This window comes from Orussus abietinus, unplaced genomic scaffold (genome assembly GCF_000612105.2).
Source record: "Orussus abietinus isolate OABI.00-Male unplaced genomic scaffold, Oabi_2.0 scaffold139, whole genome shotgun sequence".
NCBI classification, from domain to species: Eukaryota; Metazoa; Arthropoda; class Insecta; order Hymenoptera; family Orussidae; genus Orussus; species Orussus abietinus.
Window position 1 is genome coordinate 12,582 of NW_019394303.1, and position 20,373 is coordinate 32,954.

Genomic DNA, 20,373 nt, shown 5'->3' on the forward strand with positions numbered 1-20,373 from the left:
GACATTTTGGCATACCTTCCGATTTCGTTCCTCACCTGAATTCAGGATGTTCCTATAAGGTGACGTGGAACACCACAGGACAAAATTTAGTTCATTAAATGATATCGCTTGATTGACTGTAGAGAAGACCGAGGACAATTCTGACAATTTGTACACTTTTAATTCCGTAATTGATAGTAATGGAATTTCACGATTGGAACTGAGTACACATGTTAACTAAACCTTCCACTAAAAAATGGTTCAGGCCTTATCGCTGTAAAAGTTCAAGAAAAATTAGCGATTGTAACACTTCTCGGAGCAGATGTAACGATACTTATTAATTAGAAAAATTTAATGAATATGGAAAGTACAAGTTGAATACGTAAAGGCACAACGGATAGTATTAATTTTGGATTCGTCCGGAAATGAATATAAAATTTGTCAGACTTGTAACCAATATACAGGTTGAACGAAAAATGTCGGATTATTCGGTACACCCAGTTTGGAGAAAAATTTCATGAACGACCCTTCGCACCCCCTTAATTCGAACAGAAATTCAATTCTAAGTACAAAATGAACATAAAGATGTAACACCAGTGCTCACCACTTTGATACTTGAATAATGTTTCAATAAGAACTATTGAAAAAAGGTAGTAAAAGGGTGCAAGTGAAGTTTAACGCAGCGGAGAACGAGTTGTCGTTCCTGACACTTCTTGGTGTCTATCAAGAAGACTAAAGAAATCTCGAAAAAGAAATAATAAATTAATCTCAATGTAGATTTATAATATACGGCAAGATAAGGCGCGCGGCCTCGTCCATTTAAATGACTCGTTAGGTGGGTGAAAATTAATCGGAGAACGGGAATAAAGTGCGATACCCAGGACACGGCTCGGAAATCGGCAGCACTTTTCCCTCGACCAATCGGATCGGTCGTTTCTCACCGGACGCGGGCAAGGTCGATGCTCTTGACCTATCGATAACCTCGAATCGAGGTCGCGATACGATACGAGTCTCTGGCGAACGCGGACGATAAAGAATTCTTTATATTCCCCCACGTTTGACTCCGTACAAATTGCCGCTCGAATGTGCAATGACCTTAGGGTCGGTTCCTATGGTACCTTTCCACGTGTGTGCATTTGCGCAGTAAACGCGCAAACCGGATCCCCGGCTGGGGGATTTAACGTTTCCAAAAATTGCAATAATTTCCTTAACTGGTTTAAGATTTTTTTCTTTTTTTTTTACCGATTCCCTCATGCCTGTCGGTTGCGAGATAACGCGGGAAAGAAATCGCCGACAGTGATAAATGAATGAACCGATAGTATTACCCTGATTACTGGAGCAAGAATTACGAATACTTTCGAATACAAATGTATACTAAAATATACACCGAATACGAATGTGTTTTTCTAACCTGCGAACTGTGTCGTCCATGTGATTGAAAATTAGAAAACAAAGGACTTCGAAATTCGCATATTTATGTATTAAAATCTCTAAGAAAATGGTACGAGAAACTTTTGAAAAAAGAAACGGTAGTTCAACCTCGATTACGTGTACATTATACTTGAACTGACATTTTCAACGGGGCAGGATAAAACTTTGCTGTAAATCTAGTTACATTTCCAAAACGAGTGGCAGTCATTTCTTTTCATCCGTGTATTTTGCTATCCATCATACTTGACGCTTTTTGTCCGATCCCATTCGATCTATGCGTTCTCTTTTTTTTTCCAAAAAAAAAAGAACGCGGCAAAAACTGTGTTTTGTCTTTCCCATACTTGTTTTGGCTACGCAAATGCATTTACTTCGACATACAAGGCCTTATTTGATTTTCGTGCCCGAAAATATTGGGTCAAAATTAACCGATCGAATGTACGATAAAGGTCCACACTTTCGTGGATAAATCTGCGGTGATGTTTATATTGCGAAATGAATGTGCAATAATTATCGATTGGCGCTATTTCGATAACGTTTCTTTGTCTGACTAAAACCAAGATTTTACTACTGCCATTCGCAACGAGCGCGCAAATCTCTTAAAAACCCGAATCGCAATTATCGATCGCAATTGAGGATTTAAAGCACTATGATTATTTAGTCCGGCAACAGAAATTTCAGTCTGATTTGCTTCTCTAAAAAACATAATTATTCATTTTCCTCAGTAGAATCTCCAAGTCATCGAAATGTCTCAATCGAATCAAGCTTGAAAGATCTCAAAATAGAATGATGGTTCTATTTGTGCAAATTAGACATGAAAATATTCCTACTATTACAGCAATTGAAGGAAGACGGAGTAATACTAATTGAGAAATGTACTATGAGTTCATTGCATTGTTGCAGTCGTAAAAAAGTGGAACCTTATATAGTTGAATCAAATTACAGGGTATTACATAAATATGTCTTAAATTATTGATGTTGACAATTACATTTAAAAAACGTCCGCGTTACGAGTTATTGCAAGCGCAATCTCTAAACAGATTCACGTTATTAGAAATCAGTAATAAATCTTATGATAATAAAATGAACGAAAATTGATAAAAATCGCCAAAATGATATTGGAAATCACTGTGTAATCCCAGGAAAATGTTGAAAATCACCAAAACATGGTTGCAGAATGCATGAAATCACTGGATCGTATTGCTGATTATTATATGAAATCAATAGGAAACAGTTCTCAAAGAATAAAATCGTTTCGTCAGATTTCCGAGTGAATTTTCGCCGTCCACGATATACTATTTCATTATCGGTACTGTAACTTTCAGCAAATAATCCGCATTCCAAATGGTCGTTGAATTTGAATATTCAACGTCTTCCCTCTGATTATTTTCTCGGAATTATTCCCTTGTATTTTTAACACGAGCACGTAGTACGCAGTGCACTACACATGTACGATTACAAAACTCGTTACTTCCTGGAAAAAGGCTCGAAACAATAAACTGTTACATTTCGTCCCCTAACAAAAACATTTCCAATGTACGCGTGGTATTCATTTTAGCGACCAAACCGTTTAATCGATTTGGGTTAAATCTAAAAAAAAATCGTATTTTGTGAAATAACCGCAGCAAGCTCGATGAACAATACCGCACATACATGTTGGAGTATTACGCGAAACTTCCACATTTTTAAGGAACAAACCGGTGAAAATAATTGTTAGCAGCAACTTGTGAAGGCTTAATGAACTAGTAAAAAAAAAATAAATAAATAAAGAAATGACGAAATGTAGAAATCAATAAATATAAAATCAGTGAAACTCTTTATCGCCGCCTTATATGGCGATAATATGATACACGTTACACTTGAGTATTGAAAATGGCATTACCACCAAAAGGGGGACAGATGAATTTTCGTTTATCGAAGTCGATTAAATTTCTCAGCGTCTTTTATATCACCTTAACTATTTGGGTACTAAGAGTGCCTAAAGGCGCCCGACGTTTGGTCCAATATTGCCTGCACGGTCAGACGAATTTCGTCCATATGTCGAAATGGCTCCGTGTTCAATGACAGAAAACATGTATCCTGATGAGAACTAGAGTAACAATAAACGGATAGGAACTCGCGTGGAAAGTTGGGAAGAACTGCCACCCGAAAAGGGATAATCGACGACCGGTGAAAAATCTCGCTAAGGTTGTCTCTCCTTTTTCGCTATTCCTGTCTCGCATTGCACAACGGTCGTAATTGCCAGGACGAGTTCTCGGCGCATAAATGACGTCGTCGAAGGTTTTGAAATTCCTGGAACGTGTTCACACGTGTCGGACACCCGGATTGTCCGTAGCTGGTTACACGCACTCGCATCGTAATGCATGATGCAACCAGTGCCTTTGTATCCTTGTTGCGAGTACATGCTTTGTTGGGCCTTTTTTTCGAACGTAATCGGAAGACGTTATTGAAAGGAGCCGCCGGAAGCCACGTATGCGACTTTTGAAATTCCCGGTTACGCGCGTCGACGAGTTTGCCGTGTATTTTCTACGACCTTAACTTTTCAGAAAAACTCACTTCCTACATCTCTAACGGTGGAAACAATCGCCGAAGAGAAATTTACATACATTTTTACACACTTCGTAACTTGAGTTACACACGGAAAAACGTAAAACGGAAGAATTGCAAATTAGAAAATGTGTAAATACACCTAGCCTTGTATATTTACCGTGTCGATGCATTTTTACTTGAATTCAATGTAACATTACATTATAATTTTCTATAATTTAACTCGGATACTGAATGTGATATTACAAAGACAATGTAATTATACTGCAATTTATCGTGGCATCAAAATAACCAATCATTGAGTATGTAAATTTACATGGGCATTCTTATCAGGGCACGCGCAAGTATCACAGTTCATCGTCTTATATGGCGATAATATGATACACGTTACACAAGATAAATAAACTGCTTCTAAGTGTTTCACGTTTCATTACGTTCCCATTTCTTGCTAAGTTCTCATATCCTAAAAAGTTTCAGTAGAAAAACCACGAAGTTGTTGCTTCTTGCATCGTTAGGGTGGTAATCGTTGTTAACACTATTTCTCCCACGATTTTGTGTATACCTATTTCGACCAAAAGGTTTTGACGAGCTGGAGGAAAATGATACCGCTAAATAAATATAACAATTATTACACGAAAACTCAAAACATTAATTGAGAAAAAATTATTAAGTTTTTAAAATAATTTCAAGTTAAAATTTTAAAAGGTGTCTTTTGACACCTTTGGTAGAAATAGTGTTAAAATAGGTATTAGATAACAAGAGGCAAGACCCGACGACAAATTGCGGGACACATATAACCAGGATTTTGTTTATCATTGGAATCACTGTTCCAAAAATGAAATTCAGCAGTATTTCTAATCGATTATGCAATAAGAATCGACATCGTTATCTGTTGGCGCAGGTGGCGATAAAGTGCGAGACACCGGTGGACCCGTACTCGTTCGTCGACGAGGAGATGTCGATAGGCGGGATGCGGACGGCGAGCAGTCCGGGCGGAAATCCGGAGAACATGACGTGTCCGGGCGGAGCCCACGACGCCCTGGGGACGCCCTCTTCGACGCCGCCCGGATCGCTGTCCTCGCAGCACCACCAGATCATGAGCGTCATGAACGGCGCCGTCAACCCCCAGCTGGCCCACCAGCCCAAGAAACGGGGTCGCAAGAAAAAGTCGGAGCTTATTCTCACCCCGGAAGAGTAAGAGTTCATCTTATATTAACACATTAAGGTGATATGAAAGTGTGATATATATACATACCAAAAAATTAAAATATTTATAAAACTTTTCTCCAAACTTGGTGCACCGAATTATCTGAAACTTTAACACATCATTATGGAGGCCCTAAGGAAGAACGCGCTGTACGTGAAATTTCATATTTAAAATAAAATTATCCATTTATCTCGGGCAAGAACCAAAGAAAAGATTTTTTTTTTCGAGAAATTTAGAGCCTCCATAAGCACGTGTATAACGTCAAAATATGTATAAAACATTTTTCCAGTTTGGAGACTGAAATCTCCCTTTCATATCACCTTAAAGTGTGAAGGCTTTTTAAGTGAAGTTACATATGTGCCCATAATTAAGAAAGTGGTCTAAGTCAAAATTAAAAAAAAAATGAGTTTATCAGTTATTTCACGCCATATTATTTCAAACGAAATTAATTCAATGTAATTTCGAAACAAAAAATATATGACTTAGACCACTTTCATAATTATGGGCACATATGTCCGTCCCGATTTGAAATCCGCTTTTCGTTTATCCGTCTTTCCTTTTTTTTAAACTCTAAAACAAGTCCCCGTGAAGTCGTTCAGTGATCGGTGAAAGTCGTTCGAAAGCGTTTCCATATGTTAGGGAAAGTTTTGGTAAAGTACGTTTCCGAGGTCGGGAACGTAAGGACGGCAGAAAGGACCTAAGGGATAAGAGTCGTCCTCTATCATTGTCACCTAACATGTTATCATTCGCATAAACGTAATATTCTAAACGCACCGTTTCGTGAATTTTTCCATAATATCTGAAAATATTGATACAGCATAAACATTTCGGTATGCCGTTATAAATATAGTACATAAATGTACTAATTTCCAAGACATCAAGCCTACAATCGTAATATAACCGTGCATATCTTTAAGTGTTTAACCATTATGGAAACAAAAATCGTTACCCCTTTTTTCCTAGTCTTATTCCGCATCGAATCGATCGTGCATTCATTTTATTACGTTAAACTGATTTCTCGTAATCTATATGAGCATAAAGCATATTTTCTAACATGAAGAAAAAATATTTCCAAAGAGGTTACATCAAATTATTAGGTTGAGGAATAAGTTCCGGCCGTTTTTAACATAACGCTGCGCAATTAAAGTGGCGAGATATTATTCCTTAACTTAATATTATCGCGCAATTGCCGCTGTTACATTTTGCAACGAACATGCTATTCGAAACAAAAGGTAGTAGATCCGTCCTTGACAGAAGAGGAACGAGGGAGTATTTCAAAGAAATTCGGAGCGTTTTGAATTTGGACCAGGACGGGAGATGATTTTAGCGCTTAACGAGCCTCAAGGCCGACTCTCGAGGGAGGTTCATTGTGGATTCTCATTGAAGTACGTCGACTTGGTTTCGACGCCGAGCAAAAGCAGCAGCCCTCGTGTTTACCGCTTAGCAAAGCCAGGAGTGGCTCGTCGTTGAGAATCGAGAGGGATCTTTTGTTAGGGAGAAAAACGTCCGAAAGTCCTCGCTACCGCCATTTTAGCCCCCAAAAGGCCATTCATTTTCGTTTACGCACCTGCAAAAGAGCACCGCAAACATTTTCGGCCGGCAATTTCATTAAGAATAAAGCGTAAAGAAATCATGTACCATGTACTCGTTACGACGACTGACCTCAAGGGAGGGGCCGAACTAACTCGCGCAATGTGCCAAAGGGAAATTGAGAATAGGATCCAAATGGGGATTTTAATTCGGTTAAAAGTGCATCAAACTTAGACTCTTCATTTGCGTTTCCAATTATTCTTCCGCCCTTTCATCTTACCACTTATTAATCCGCCATGTATAATGGAACGAAAGTTTCTAAAAGGGGCCGCAGTAATACTTTGCGACTTGAATTAATCGTTACACATTTCCGCTATCAGGGCCGGATTAAATTAATTCTTTGGTCACATTGGTAATTAGGAAATATCTAATAACTGTTTGTATGCGTTAACATACAATTTTTCTCATAGGGCGACGCTTAAAAGATATGATTTTCCGTTTTTCAGAGCCGAACTTGCCGAGGCGAAAAAGCGTGCGAAAACGTACAAGGAGAGGAAAAAGCACGACAGGTTCGACGGGATGCCGGAGGAGGAAGTCAGCAAACGCGTGCTTCCGGACCACCTAACCAGCGACCTCGACATCATCATCGTAAGTTTCCCGGAAAAGTGCTCGATGGTTGCAAAAGCCCGTTTAAGTCGCCGCCGATCGTAATTGCGTGCTCTCCCGCAATAATTGTTCCTTGCGAGATTACTTCCACTCGAACCGCCGTTTCTCCCGCGACTTAAAATCACTCTTAAAAATGTTCATGTCGAATTTAATGTGTCGTTGCGGTAACAATTATTGGTCCTCTAAAATGTAGCAACGTTATACATTTTGATAAAATTTAGCAACGTTATACATTTTGATAAAATTTAGCAACGTTATACATTTTGATAAAATCTAGCAACGTTATACATTTTGATAAAATTTAACAACGTTATACATTTTGATAAAATTTAGCAACGTTATAAATTTTGATAAAATTTAGCAACGTTATACAGTTTGATAAAATTTAGCAACGTTATACATTTTGATAAAAAACCTAAAATTTTTAAATGCCAGGAAATTCAGGTCTTGAGGCTTCCGTGGTCGTTCCTTATGTACAAATGTCTTCCGGGTGAGAACCGCGTGTGAAGTTATTGTCTTGCCGACGTTTCTCTGGCGTTGCAGCGGGCATCATCAGGGCTAGGGGGCACTGATGTAATTGTGCCTCCATTTGTTGGAAGTACCTTTTATATTACGGTTGAGCTGACAATTGGCTAATTAGGTTTCACCCGTAGGGGGTCCGCTAATCGGTACTCTCCTTTAAATTCGGTTGATCAACTAATGTCAGGAAATTTCTTAGGTGCTCGCAATCCACGTGCTAAAATTTCAGACAACTATGTGGCGTACTCAACATGTTGTTTCGGTATAATCATTACAAAGAGATCAAAGTAAACCCCAAACAATCAACTTGAAATTATGATTTTTCATACTTTAATCGGCTACGTCGCCATCTGTTGCATTTTGCGGGAACTATTTTATGCCTCCGGAGTACTTACAGAGCACATATTGCTCATAAAAAATCCTAAAATTTCACTACCCGCACTTATATAACTTTTCTCGATATTTCTTACATGAATCGGTGATGAAAGCGTGAAATATGTTTTGAAGCCATTTTGATTCTATTCTACGGTACATGAAAAAAAAAAATTCTCTTTGAAAAACGAACTTTCATGGGTGTCAGGGCCTTCCTTAGTACGGAAACGATATACGGAGCATGTCATTTAGTGCAATACCCAATATAATTAGATGCACCTGACGATGTAAATACCAGTATCGGTAATGTGGGTATTTAGAAGAATCTTTTTTACCGCCGTCGAGGAAATTCTCGACGTGTTTCACTTCACCTTAAGGAGTCTCGTGCCCTACCTCGCCGGTTTCGCGAGCCGGAGCAAAAAGAGCCGTGGAATGCCGTGGATTGCCGTAAAAAGGGGATAATCGAGGTATTCTGGCGCAGCTAGAGGATTTAGGCATATCGGGTTAGGTACGCGCGCACGAGCAATTACTCGTTGTTCATCCGTCATTTAGCGCGAAACGCTTGACACCGTTGCAATTCGGTTATTAAGCACGACGGTATAATCGAACGGGAGCCAGAACACCGAGGGCGGAGGGAGGACACAACGCGCGTTGTTTTCAATCGGTACAATTCCGTACTCGTCATTTTATCCGCGTTTATCCCGCGGCGGCCATTCAGTGCCGACCGACCGGCTAACGCATCGGCGTTAACGCGTTAATGCGATACACAGTTTATGATGCCCATTCGTTTGCGACCGACCGCGCACCCTTGCAAGTACCTAGGTACGCGTAAACGTGCTTACCTACGGTGTCACGTATGCATCACCGATGCCAGTAATCCGCGACTTAAGACCCGAAGAGACGCCCCATGACCTCGTAATCTAGTTACCTTCGCCACTTCGGAGAGATAGGCACTTTCTCCTGGACCGACCTCCGAAAGAAAGCCTCGCGTGAAAAGGTACCCAGGAACTTTTCATTAAAAAATGACGCGGCGGAGAATTTTCTTTCATTTCGTCGGGACTTCCGAGATTTGTTTAGAAAGGCGCGGAACGGCGGAGGGACCTATATAAGCTGATAAATATGGTACATGCGGAATTGGCAATAATCTATACGCTAACTGGATGGCTAATACCTATTTGTTCTATGCGGAGAGGGCTTCAACGAATTCAAGGCACCCTAGCGCCACTACACATGGGCAATGGTACTAAAGAAGTAACGCGTGCGCATGTGCAAGCTTTGAACTGTCAATCTGTCAATCGCGGCAATAACAATTTATTAACTGTCAATTCATTAAGGTACACGTTTAAGATATATTCGGTGCCGTTCGCGCATGCATCTTAATGTATTTGGCGCGAAACTGAGCCGAGCTTAGATTATCTTATTTTCTCGTAAGTATTTTAAGGTTTCTAAGTGAATATTTTAATAAAACTGAGAATTACTTTCTTCCAGTAAATCAATTCGACACGTCATATACTATCTAAAATTAAAAGACGCGTTGTTTCATAGGATATCGACCATTCAATTAGTACATAGATCAGGAAGAACTGGGCATGTATAGTTCACTTATTTTTTGGTACCTTCATTTTTTTTTATTACGTTCAAATAGCGGTACGATAGCTTTATCAACGTATCCGAAGATTCAAGGATAAACATCGTGAGAAAACGTTTCGTGACAGTGGTCTCGAAAATGGTCCGGGAAATGAAATTTGAAAATGGAAAAAGTAAAAGATCTACATGTCTCTCCAGAATCTCCATCGACTCGATTTCAGTTGTACTAGATCATATTGGAAACAAACGTATACCAAAATACGTCCGCAATGTCGATTTTTCGTTGCCAGGAAAATCATTTGACGCAACATTTTTTGTTGCGACGACAAATAGACATTTTGTAGGAATTAAACGTCCCACCACGGTGTGCACATTCAGGGGGCCAGCGTCTCAATTTGTTCAGATTTTGCTCTTATCCGATTAAACCGGAGATTTGAATGGCGAAGTACCTAATTAAACGACTAATCGACGGTAAACGCGTGAAGTAGTCGAGCACGAGCGGGCCGAGGTTCACAACTGTCAGTCATCGATTGAACCGATGGGCTGTTTAAATCTCATTTTGATTTTACTCGACATTAGTCCGCGCAAACCAGTCGGATAACCAGTCGATAAAAGCGAAGTGGTAGTTAAACGACTGATAGTTACAAGCTCCGCTATCACCAATCGGACCGTTTAAATCTCACTCCGCTCTTAATACTCTATTCCAAAGGGAGTAAATTAAATCACTGAAACGTGTTGCTGTATTTCAAGTGCGCGCACAAACTGCATATGCTCTTACCGACACGTGCGCCGATGTCAATTCAATCCAAGTAGCTCACTCGACGAATAACGTTGCATCTTGCCAATGAAAGGAAATCAATTTTTCGCTCAATACGATTGCGTGCACGTTGACCCCGTTTTTACTTTTATTGTGTCGGTAAATTACATACCCTGGGGTCAAACAATTTCTTCCTTATACAGGACCAAATTAAAGCGAAAAGCCATTTCTCATATTTTCTGGAGAAAGAAATAAACGCGTCTTTTCTTCAAAATTCTAAAGGTACAAATTATTCAACAACACCCTGTTAAAAGAACTCCATAAAATCCGTACACTCTTAGTACGCAAGATTCTAGTAAAATTATAAATTTGATGTCTTAATAATGAATTAGTGTACATTCATCATCAAATTCTAAATATATTAATAATATTGTAACATCGCGTTATCATTCCCTGAAATTGCGATAAAAAATTACGAATTTGATATTCGGAAGTCATATAGTATATATTGTCACACTGTATATATTATCGTACATATGGTCTGGTTTCCAAATATCGATTGCGTACGCCTGAAAATGTTAACGTTCCTTTTTAACAAGGCACAGTGGAAAAAAATTGCATTTTCTTGTATCAAACACATAAGTTAAAAGCAAAATCCCAGGGTGAGTCATTTCAGTCTCTATACAGGCATTGTGCACTTCTCCACCACGAGGTCAAAAAATCGGGGTCCCGCGAAATTTTCGAAATGTGCCGCCGGCTAATTTTCCTTAGTTTTCATGCACATTCGGAGTTTGAACAGCTCGATGGGGGAAAAAAAAAAAAAAGGAAGAACTTCCGTGACCCAGAAAACCTAATAACGACGTCAAATAAGGAGACGCCCGAACGCATCTCGCTGACCTCAACCGTTTTTAAAATTTCAGTTCTTTTTTTTTTCCCTCCTCTCTCCCCTCTACGCGGGGCAGAGAATGGAGGTGAAAGCGCGGTTTTTGCGGGGTTTGAAAAAGGGCGATCTCGGAAGAGCTTGGCGCCTCGTTCGGCCGGATCGATGCAACGCGCGGCGCCATTGCGAAACTCTATCCGGAGGTGCGTGTGCCGTGCGTGTGCCGTGCGTGTGCTGCACGCCGCAGGGAGGGCCGCGCGCGCGGAAATCACCGGGGCTTCCTCGTGAATAATTAGGAGGGCATAATTAATTTTCAATTAATTAAACAGTGGCCCGCGGTCGCGCAGGCGCGGCCGGGACCTTCGTAAACTATTTCTCGGCGCATTAATTAATTCATTAAAACGTTCCCTCGCGATCCCATGCAAAACAATTCCGAGTGGCGCGCTCGGTGCGGAAGCGGGGGCCTCATGGGTGCGCGCGAGCGCGCGACCGGGAGACCGGCGGTATCGCGCCGCCCTGTGTTAACGTATGTAAAAACGCCGACACACGCGGCCGCGATATATATGCGAACATTGTGGGAACCGTCCTCGTTCGAACTCGTTATAATATTTTAATATTAATCGCGCCTCTAATTTAGGATTAACGATAGTATCATCCCACCGCTCGGGGCCCGTTCATTTTTTAGCGAGCGGCGCGCCATCTGGGTGCTTTCGTCACTCCGCGCAGATCTCGCGCTCCGCGTGATCCTGCAAGTATACGTACTAGTATACAGGGATCCTAGAAACTGTAGGAATTCCCGAAACTTGTGGAAGTTGGAGGAAATTCTCAGTCGGAACTTAGCGTTTCGCTTTTCTTAAGGTGATTACGTGCCGAGTTATCGAGGGGAGATGAGACATCTCACGGGCACTGATCTGTATATTGGGGGGGACTGGAAAGAAATTCATTATTTTTTGTCTCAGTAGTAAGTATAAAAAATAATGGATTTCTTTCCGGTCCCCCTGATACTAAATGGGTAGATGATAGCCTACAAAATGGCGTGACGTTTTGAAGCGACCACGGGCACATCAATGAAATTAAAACAATGAATTTAAATGATTCGGTGCACTCTGTCTGAAGAAAAGTTTTGTAATTATTTGCACATTTTGATACACGGTTCGAATCACCTTTAGGTGATACGAAAGAGTCATTCTATATATACATAATGCGTCAAAATATTTATAAACATATGTCCTTGGGGTTCTAGTCAGGAAAACATCATTTTTCTTTAAAAAATGAAATTTCACGAGCATCGCGTTCTTCCTTAGGGCCTCCATAATCACGTGCTGAAGTTTCAAATTATTCGGTGCACCCTGTTTGAAGAAAAGCTTTATAAACATTTTGACGTTTTGGCATATACACATATATGTGTGACACTTTCATATCACCTTAACCCCTTGACATAGAAATAAATTTGATGCATCCGAAAAATACTATTTAATCTGGCCGGAAGCAGTTCTCGGCGTCTCAAAGTCTACAATGGCACATGAAATGAATGACGTCTCCCAGACGTCATTGTATGTGAAGGGGTTAACATCCACCAGTTTCGGGGACACCCTGTATACGCGTCTCAAAGTCTACAATGTCACATGAAATGAATGACGTCTCCCAGACGTCATTCTATGTCAAGGGGTTAACATCCACCAGTTTCGGGAACACCCTGTATACGCGTCTCAAAGTCTACCATGTCACATGAAATGAATGACGTCTCCCAGACGTCATTCTATGTCAAGGGGTTAACATCCACCAGTTTCGGGAACACCCTGTATACGCGTCTCAAAGTCTACAATGTCACATGAAATGAATGACGTCTCCCAGACGTCATTCTATGTCAAGGGGTTAACATCCACCAGTTTCGGGAACACCCTGTATACGCGTCTCAAAGTCTACAATGTCACATGAAATGAATGACGTCTCCCAGACGTCATTCTATGTCAAGGGGTTAACATCCACCAGTTTCGGGAACACCCTGTATACGCGTCTCAAAGTCTACAATGTCACATGAAATGAATGACGTCTCCCAGACGTCATTCTATGTCAAGGGGTTAACATCCACCAGTTTCGGGGACACCCTGTATACGCGTCTCAAAGTCTACAATGTCACATGAAATGAATGACGTCTCCCAGACGTTATTCTATGTCAAGGGGTTAACATCCACCAGTATCGGGAACACCCTGTATACGCGTCTCAAAGTCTACAATGACACATGAAATGAATGACGTCTCCCAGACGTCATTCTATGTCAAGGGGTTAACATCCACCAGTTTCGGGGACACCCTGTATACGCATCTGAAAGTCTACAATGACACATGAAATGAATGACATCTCCCAGACGTTATTCTATGTCAAGGGGTTAACATCTACCAGTTTCGGGGACACCCTGTATACACCGCCAGGGCGAGATTAAAGACTGCCGTCGCTAACCACCCCGTCGGCGACTCGCGAACGAATCTCTTTTTCCCCGGTCCCATTTGTCCCTTCCCTCGACGCTCTCTTTCTCGTCGTTAAACAATTTCGCGAACGATGCGAGGAGCCCCGGGGTGGGGCCGGCCAATGAAGGAAGCCCAAAGGGAAAGTACTCTCGAGAGCGCTCGCGAGTCTCGCGCACTCGGGGACGCGCCTAATGGCGTTGTCGCCTATTCTTGGACTTTGTCGTTATTAATTACCCGACGTGTAAAGTGAAGAGCGAAGATAATATAGTTGCGCAACAGGTCCCACTACACCTGTGCGATGGCTTTGCCGGTGCCGTTGCGTAATCACCCGCTCTGGGCTCGGCGAGTGCACGCGAGTGCGATATATCGAAATGTACCCGCGATCCCATCGATCGATTCTCGTTCGACGGGCCTCGAAGTGACGCGAAGGTGTCCTTAGAAAAATTCATTTACGGAGGGCGACATGGATCTAAATTACACCTTCACGATTTATATAAATGCATTAAGCATCGTACAAGTACCCCCTCCTTAATAACATACCGTGTAATTAGCATTACGCGCTTAGTTATCGTAGATAAACCGTGTAATCGCGTACTTCATTATGGGAGATGACGTTCGTCATCCACTATTTTACATTTTTCTACGGGATTTTCGTCGGTTTTTCATTTATTTTCTTGCGCACTAAGTACGGCCAAAAGTCCAATTTAATCGATTGTTTATATTGTTTTCTTTTCGGTTCTCAGCCGTGGAGCAAGAATACACGAAGAGGGAGCGTTGTACCGAAAAAATTGAAGACTTGGTCTTTCGAATTTGTGATTAACTGTTACGGGACTCGATATTCTCGTGGTTTTGATTAATTCATGCCTCGGTGAAGATGACCGTGTATAACGTTGCAAGATTGTAAATATTACTGGACATGGAACTCTGCGCTATAACGTTACGTACTTACTCGGCTGAAACTAGACTCGATATATATTTACCCATGACAGAGATTAAACCCACACGTGTATGCACGCTCGCATATGCATATTACAAGTTCTCGTTTAAAGCGTAAGGTTTTTCATGAAAAACGATATACCGATGAGCTCGTGCAATCGTCATTTTTGTTCGGCCAAACGGGACATCCTGAATATTTCCTTTACACTTCTCAAAATCGAGGCAGACGAACAATTCACGTACTTTATCGATGTACCAGAAATTGTGCAAGTGCTACAATTAGCGAAGGTACAGGTCGCCGACATATAAGGCGCAGGGTTAAGTAAATAAAATACCCTGGGGAATTTACGTAGCTCCTTACCGTCAATTACTCGGTATTTTACTTTACAAATTTCATGCGTGATATAAATTACACGAATATGGATGAAATTCCAAAATTGGGTGTGCTAAATCGTTTCAAACTTTACGAATGTGGAGGCTATAAAGTTTTAGATAATTTCCTGCACCCCGTTTGGGGAGAAGTTTTATAAATATTTTAACTTTTTGGCATGTATACATCACACTTTCATATCACCTTAAGTATTTTACGAAAAAAAAGGAAGTCTCACTGCCCCACCCTGATAAGGCGTTCGTTCACACCTTTGAACACGACGTGCCACAATGACACGTTTTTCGTGCGAATGGATGTAGAAAACACAGTCGAAGCCGTATCGAAAAACCCAAGCGGGTTTTTCTTTTTAATCGGATTCGATTCGACAACCCTCGAAACGGCGAATTAATGGAGGCTGTGTTGCGAGCAAGGTTGCGCATCATGGGAATAATAGCGGGTTGGTTTTTTGCTTTCAGATCGGCATCAACCCCGGCCTCTTCGCGGCGTACAAGGGTCACCATTACGCCGGCCCAGGGAATCATTTTTGTGAGTAAAGACGTCGTTTCTCCAGCCACTTTCCTCGTCAATCTTTGACTTGACTTTTATCCCCACCCTCTCTGGGCAAGCCCGTCGTTCGATCTTTCCAGCTCGGTCGGATTGCCATTAAGGTTTCAAAAGAGACCCCAAAGAACGATCTGGACGAGATCTCTCGTCCACTCCAAGAACTCGGTGCTAGGGCAAAGCGAAACCAACGGAACCACGAGGTCGGCGAAGGCTTAAGGTGATGTGAAAGTGGCGCCGAAAAGGTTTTGATTATAACACTTTTCTCCAAACTCGGTTTACCGAATAGTTTGAAACTTTACAACGTGAATAGGAAGAGTATAAGGAAGGTCCTGAAAGTCATGAAATTTCAATTCTTTTCAAATTTCTTTATAGGTAGTTTAAAAATAGTTTGTAAAAAATGAAATCTCGGGAGTTTCAGGACCTACCTTAGGGTCCCCATATTCACGTTTTAAAGTATCAAACGATTTGAGACACCCAGTTCGTAGAAAAGTTTTATGAACGATTGAGAGCTTTCGGATACCACTTTCACATTCCCTTAAAAATCATTTTTCTCGTAAATGGTGCAGCTTCAAAACCTTTTCTACTTGATATCCGAAAGCCTAGTCCATAAGCCCATAAATATGGATCGGAAGTGCATGCTAGCTTCGATGGCGAACACTGGTGAACCTGAATATCTATTCATCGTGTTTTGGTGACGCTATATTTATAGGGAACGCATTCGTGTCCATCAGTGGACCTTTTTCGTGAGAAATTTTTCAAATACTATTCTCGTTAGATACACGAGACGAAAAGAAGACACGAAAATCTGCAATCGTTGCGAGCAAACGTGTCGTTTGACTTTTAAAAAATTTCGAATTGCAAATTTTTCAAATACTATTCTCGTTAGATACACGAAACGAAAAGAAGACACGCAAATCCGTAATTGTTACGAGCAAACGTGTCAAGTTTGACTTTTNGAAGCCACGAAAATCCGCAATCGTTGCGAGCAAACTTGTCAAGTTTGACTTTTAAAAAATTTCGAATTGCAAATGTTTCAATTACTATTCTCGTTAGATACACGAGACGAAAAGAAGACACGCAAATCCGCAATCGTTGCGAGCAAACGTGTCGTTTGACTTTTCAAAAATTTCGAATTGCAAATTTTTCAAATACTATTCTCGTTAGATACACGAGACGAAAAGAAGACACGAAAATCCGCAATCGTTGCGAGCAAACGTGTTAAGTTTGACTTTTCAAAAATTTCGAATTGCAAATTTTTGAAATACTATTCTCGTTAGATGTACGAGACAAAAAGAAGCCACGAAAATCCGCAATCGTTGCGAGCAAACTTGTCAAGTTTGACTTTTAAAAAATTTCGAATTGCAAATGTTTCAATTACTATTCTCGTTAAATACAAGAGACGAAAAGAAGACACGAAAATCCGCAATCGTTGCGAGCAAACGTGTCAAGTTTGACTTTTAAAAAATTTCGAATTGCAAATGTTTCAATTACTATTCTCGTTAGATACACGAGACGAAAAAAAGACACGAAAATCCGTAATCATTGCGAGCAGACGTATCAAGTTCGACGTTTCAAACATTTCTAATTGCAAATTCGACCGGTTTATGAGCAGGGCTGTCAGAATGGCGAATTCGATATCGCTGGCTGTCCAAAATGTTTCAATCCTTCACAGACCATTGTCAGACCTTTGTGTTGGAACAACATACAACCATTCATGCTCTAAAAGTCCGAACTTCTGTCTACTGCTTCCCGCCGTTTTTAACTTAACGTAAGGTAATTAAAACGGCGAGAACTCATTCCTCAACCTAATATAATTAATTTAGGTACATTATCGGTTATAATATAAATTAGGTACATTATCATGTCCCGATTTTTACTTTTTCTTTTACGTCACTTTTTTTTTTTTTTTTTTTTCTTAAGGCCTTATTGAAGACGGTAGACATTTGAGACGGGGCAAAACCCGATCGGCAATTAGCGTGTGTCACATCGCCTTAAATGAGTCGAGACATCGGAACAATGGCCCTTGCTCGACAAGGACAAAAAAATAGCTCCTCTTGTGTCTGAGGTAAAAAGGAAAACACCCGAGAAACTGATCATCGTCGACAAGGCTGGCCAACGAAACGGTCGCGTTTCCACGTAACGATCGAGAACGGCTCGCTAAAACTAGTTAATGTGAACAAAAAAAAAAAGGCATTACACATACATTACGTGGAACCTGCGGGTAGAACTGTATATAATTTGTATATGATGAATACATCATTAAATTGCACGTTGTTGTAATGCAATTAACGAGGAATGTGGAATTGCAATTTACGTACAGATCACACGTTCATCGGTAATGAGTCGTGCGTACATGTACAGTAAATCCAGGGGAGATACCTCACTACTGGAATCTCATGAAATACTTGCCAGATGTTATTACGGCAGTCAATCACTGCTAAAACATTCCTAAGTCCATACACTTGTATTAAATGTAAGATCTAGTAATTCATGTAGAATATTCAACGCGTGAACTTTAGTATTGCATTTTATTTCATGAGATTTTTCATGTAGAAACTGATATCAATTTCGAGTTCTATACTTATAAAAAGAGGTTTCGGTATTCCGAATACTTCTTAATATAAACGTGCACTAAAACAAGAAACAATGGAGGCTCGAAATGAAAACAAAAATACTTAAAATGTTTAACAAAGTTAGTAAACGTACTACATGTACTGCACTTCTCTCAAAACACATGTAAAATTAGAGTAAATAACAATAAAATAAATAACAATAAAATGGTAAAAACCTTTACTATAAATATTGTTATCGTTTCTGCAAAATTCGTGCAAAAGCCAGTATGATGCTCAGCTATTAAAAGAAATAATTGCAGCTCCCAATTTATACTAAATGAAATAAATTGCGTTCCTTTAAGAAGAATGGCTTTAATGGTGTCAAATTGTTCAGTATCCTAGTTATTACCTAATTCATGTGTGCTTTATTACCCGGGTAAAGTAAAAAGGCTGATCGTCATCGACGAGATCTGTCAACGAAACGGACATTTTTCCTTGAAAGGAGAGGTTCGATGGGAATAAAAAGCAGCGCGCTTCGTCGAAGCTGCGGGGAATCGCGGGAAAAAAAAAGGGGGTAAAAGGGGAAATAAACGGGCAGTACCGGCAGAGTGAAAAAAGGAATCACGTCTGTTCCGCTGGCCACGGGAGTGCGTGCGATGCGTGAAAATAAAAGGAAAATGCAGCTGCAGCTGCAGCAACAACGGCGCCAGGGTCCGGCACAATGGCTGCGGTCGCGCGGTCGTAAACCCCTAATAATCAAGGTCTATTTTGACCGGGACTCTCCGATTGGCGTTTAATGAGCAATTTTACGCGCGGCCTGTGAAAAGGAAAAAAGCCGCGAATAAAGTGAACCACCGAACGCGGAGCGAGAACGACCTCAGAGGTTTCCGCGTTAATATGGACCGATGCGCGAGAAAAAGGAGCGCTAAACAATGGACGATATCGGCAGAACCCGACAATGCCGCGTTACTTATCGCACATACGTGAAATGCTCAAAAATACATCCATACGAGTTTTTAGTTTCATCTTCGAACTTAAAGCGCATCCAGGTCATCCTTGGCACATTTTCGCTATTCCTGGCTCCGATCACAACGGCAAAAAAATCAAAATATGAGATCTCGACGTCATTTGGTTCTGGCCTAGGCTGTCAAACATTTTTTTCTTTCTCTTTCGGCTATCCAAACTTTGAAAGTGTCAGGATAATTCTTATGTGCCACCCACGCGGAAAAACGTAGCGCTCATCCTATCGGCGAGCCTATCAGTGCGCGCCGAAGGAAACAGAGAGAGAGAGAGATGAAAAGGAAGAAGAAACTAGATACCACGGATACTAACAACGAGAACAACGCAACAACGGCAACAACATCGCTTGCCTCGAGCACAATGGCGGGCGCCGCAGCATACTCGTCAAGCGTTAATAATCGCAGGGCTATTTTTAACAGGACTTTTCGATCAAGCCTTTAATAAACAATTTTGCGCACTAACGGCCAGGCGATGCCTATTACGCACGCATACGCGTGCGTGCATTTTATGCCGCCGGTGAGGTTAGGTTTGGGCTGGATTTTCCAGGGTTTTCCCGGGGTTGCGGTAGTTCGTGGGGCAGCCGGGGGCGGTGGTCGGTGCGGGGGAGGGGTAAACTATAATGAGTGGAGAGCGTGAGGGAGGGGGGATAAAAAGGGAGAGAGGGGGAGGTAAAAAGGTTGGAAGCTGTGGCANCCACGGGGGGGGGAGGGGTATGCGCCCCTAAGGGGGATGGAGTAGACTAAAGGCAGTAAACGGTGAAATTCGATGAAAAAGTTTTTGTTTTTTTTCCCCCCGTGATAAAACGAAAAACTAGCCCCCCCCCCCTTACTCCCTCGTTCTCTCGCCGTCAGTCGGCACTTGGAAATCGGGGTCGATGCCGATTTCTTTCCTTTTCCAATATTTCTTGTAGTCGTACCCTGTTCGAGGGGCGAGGTCGGGAACGAGGGCAGGGGGGGATTTTTCACGAGGGGTTGAGCAGGAGGGCGCCAA

General features: G+C 41.3%; 1 protein-coding gene across 1 annotated transcript in view; it reads left to right on the forward strand.

Moving 5' to 3' along the window:
- The window catches only part of LOC105700673, a 50,969-nt gene that overhangs the window by 7,779 nt on the left and 22,817 nt on the right, over window positions 1-20,373 (forward strand). The window contains exons 3-5 of the mRNA XM_023435073.1: window positions 4,856-5,148; window positions 7,198-7,339; window positions 15,724-15,793. Coding sequence (XP_023290841.1) covers window positions 4,856-5,148; window positions 7,198-7,339; window positions 15,724-15,793 — 505 coding nt within the window. The remainder of the gene's footprint in view (window positions 1-4,855; window positions 5,149-7,197; window positions 7,340-15,723; window positions 15,794-20,373) is intronic.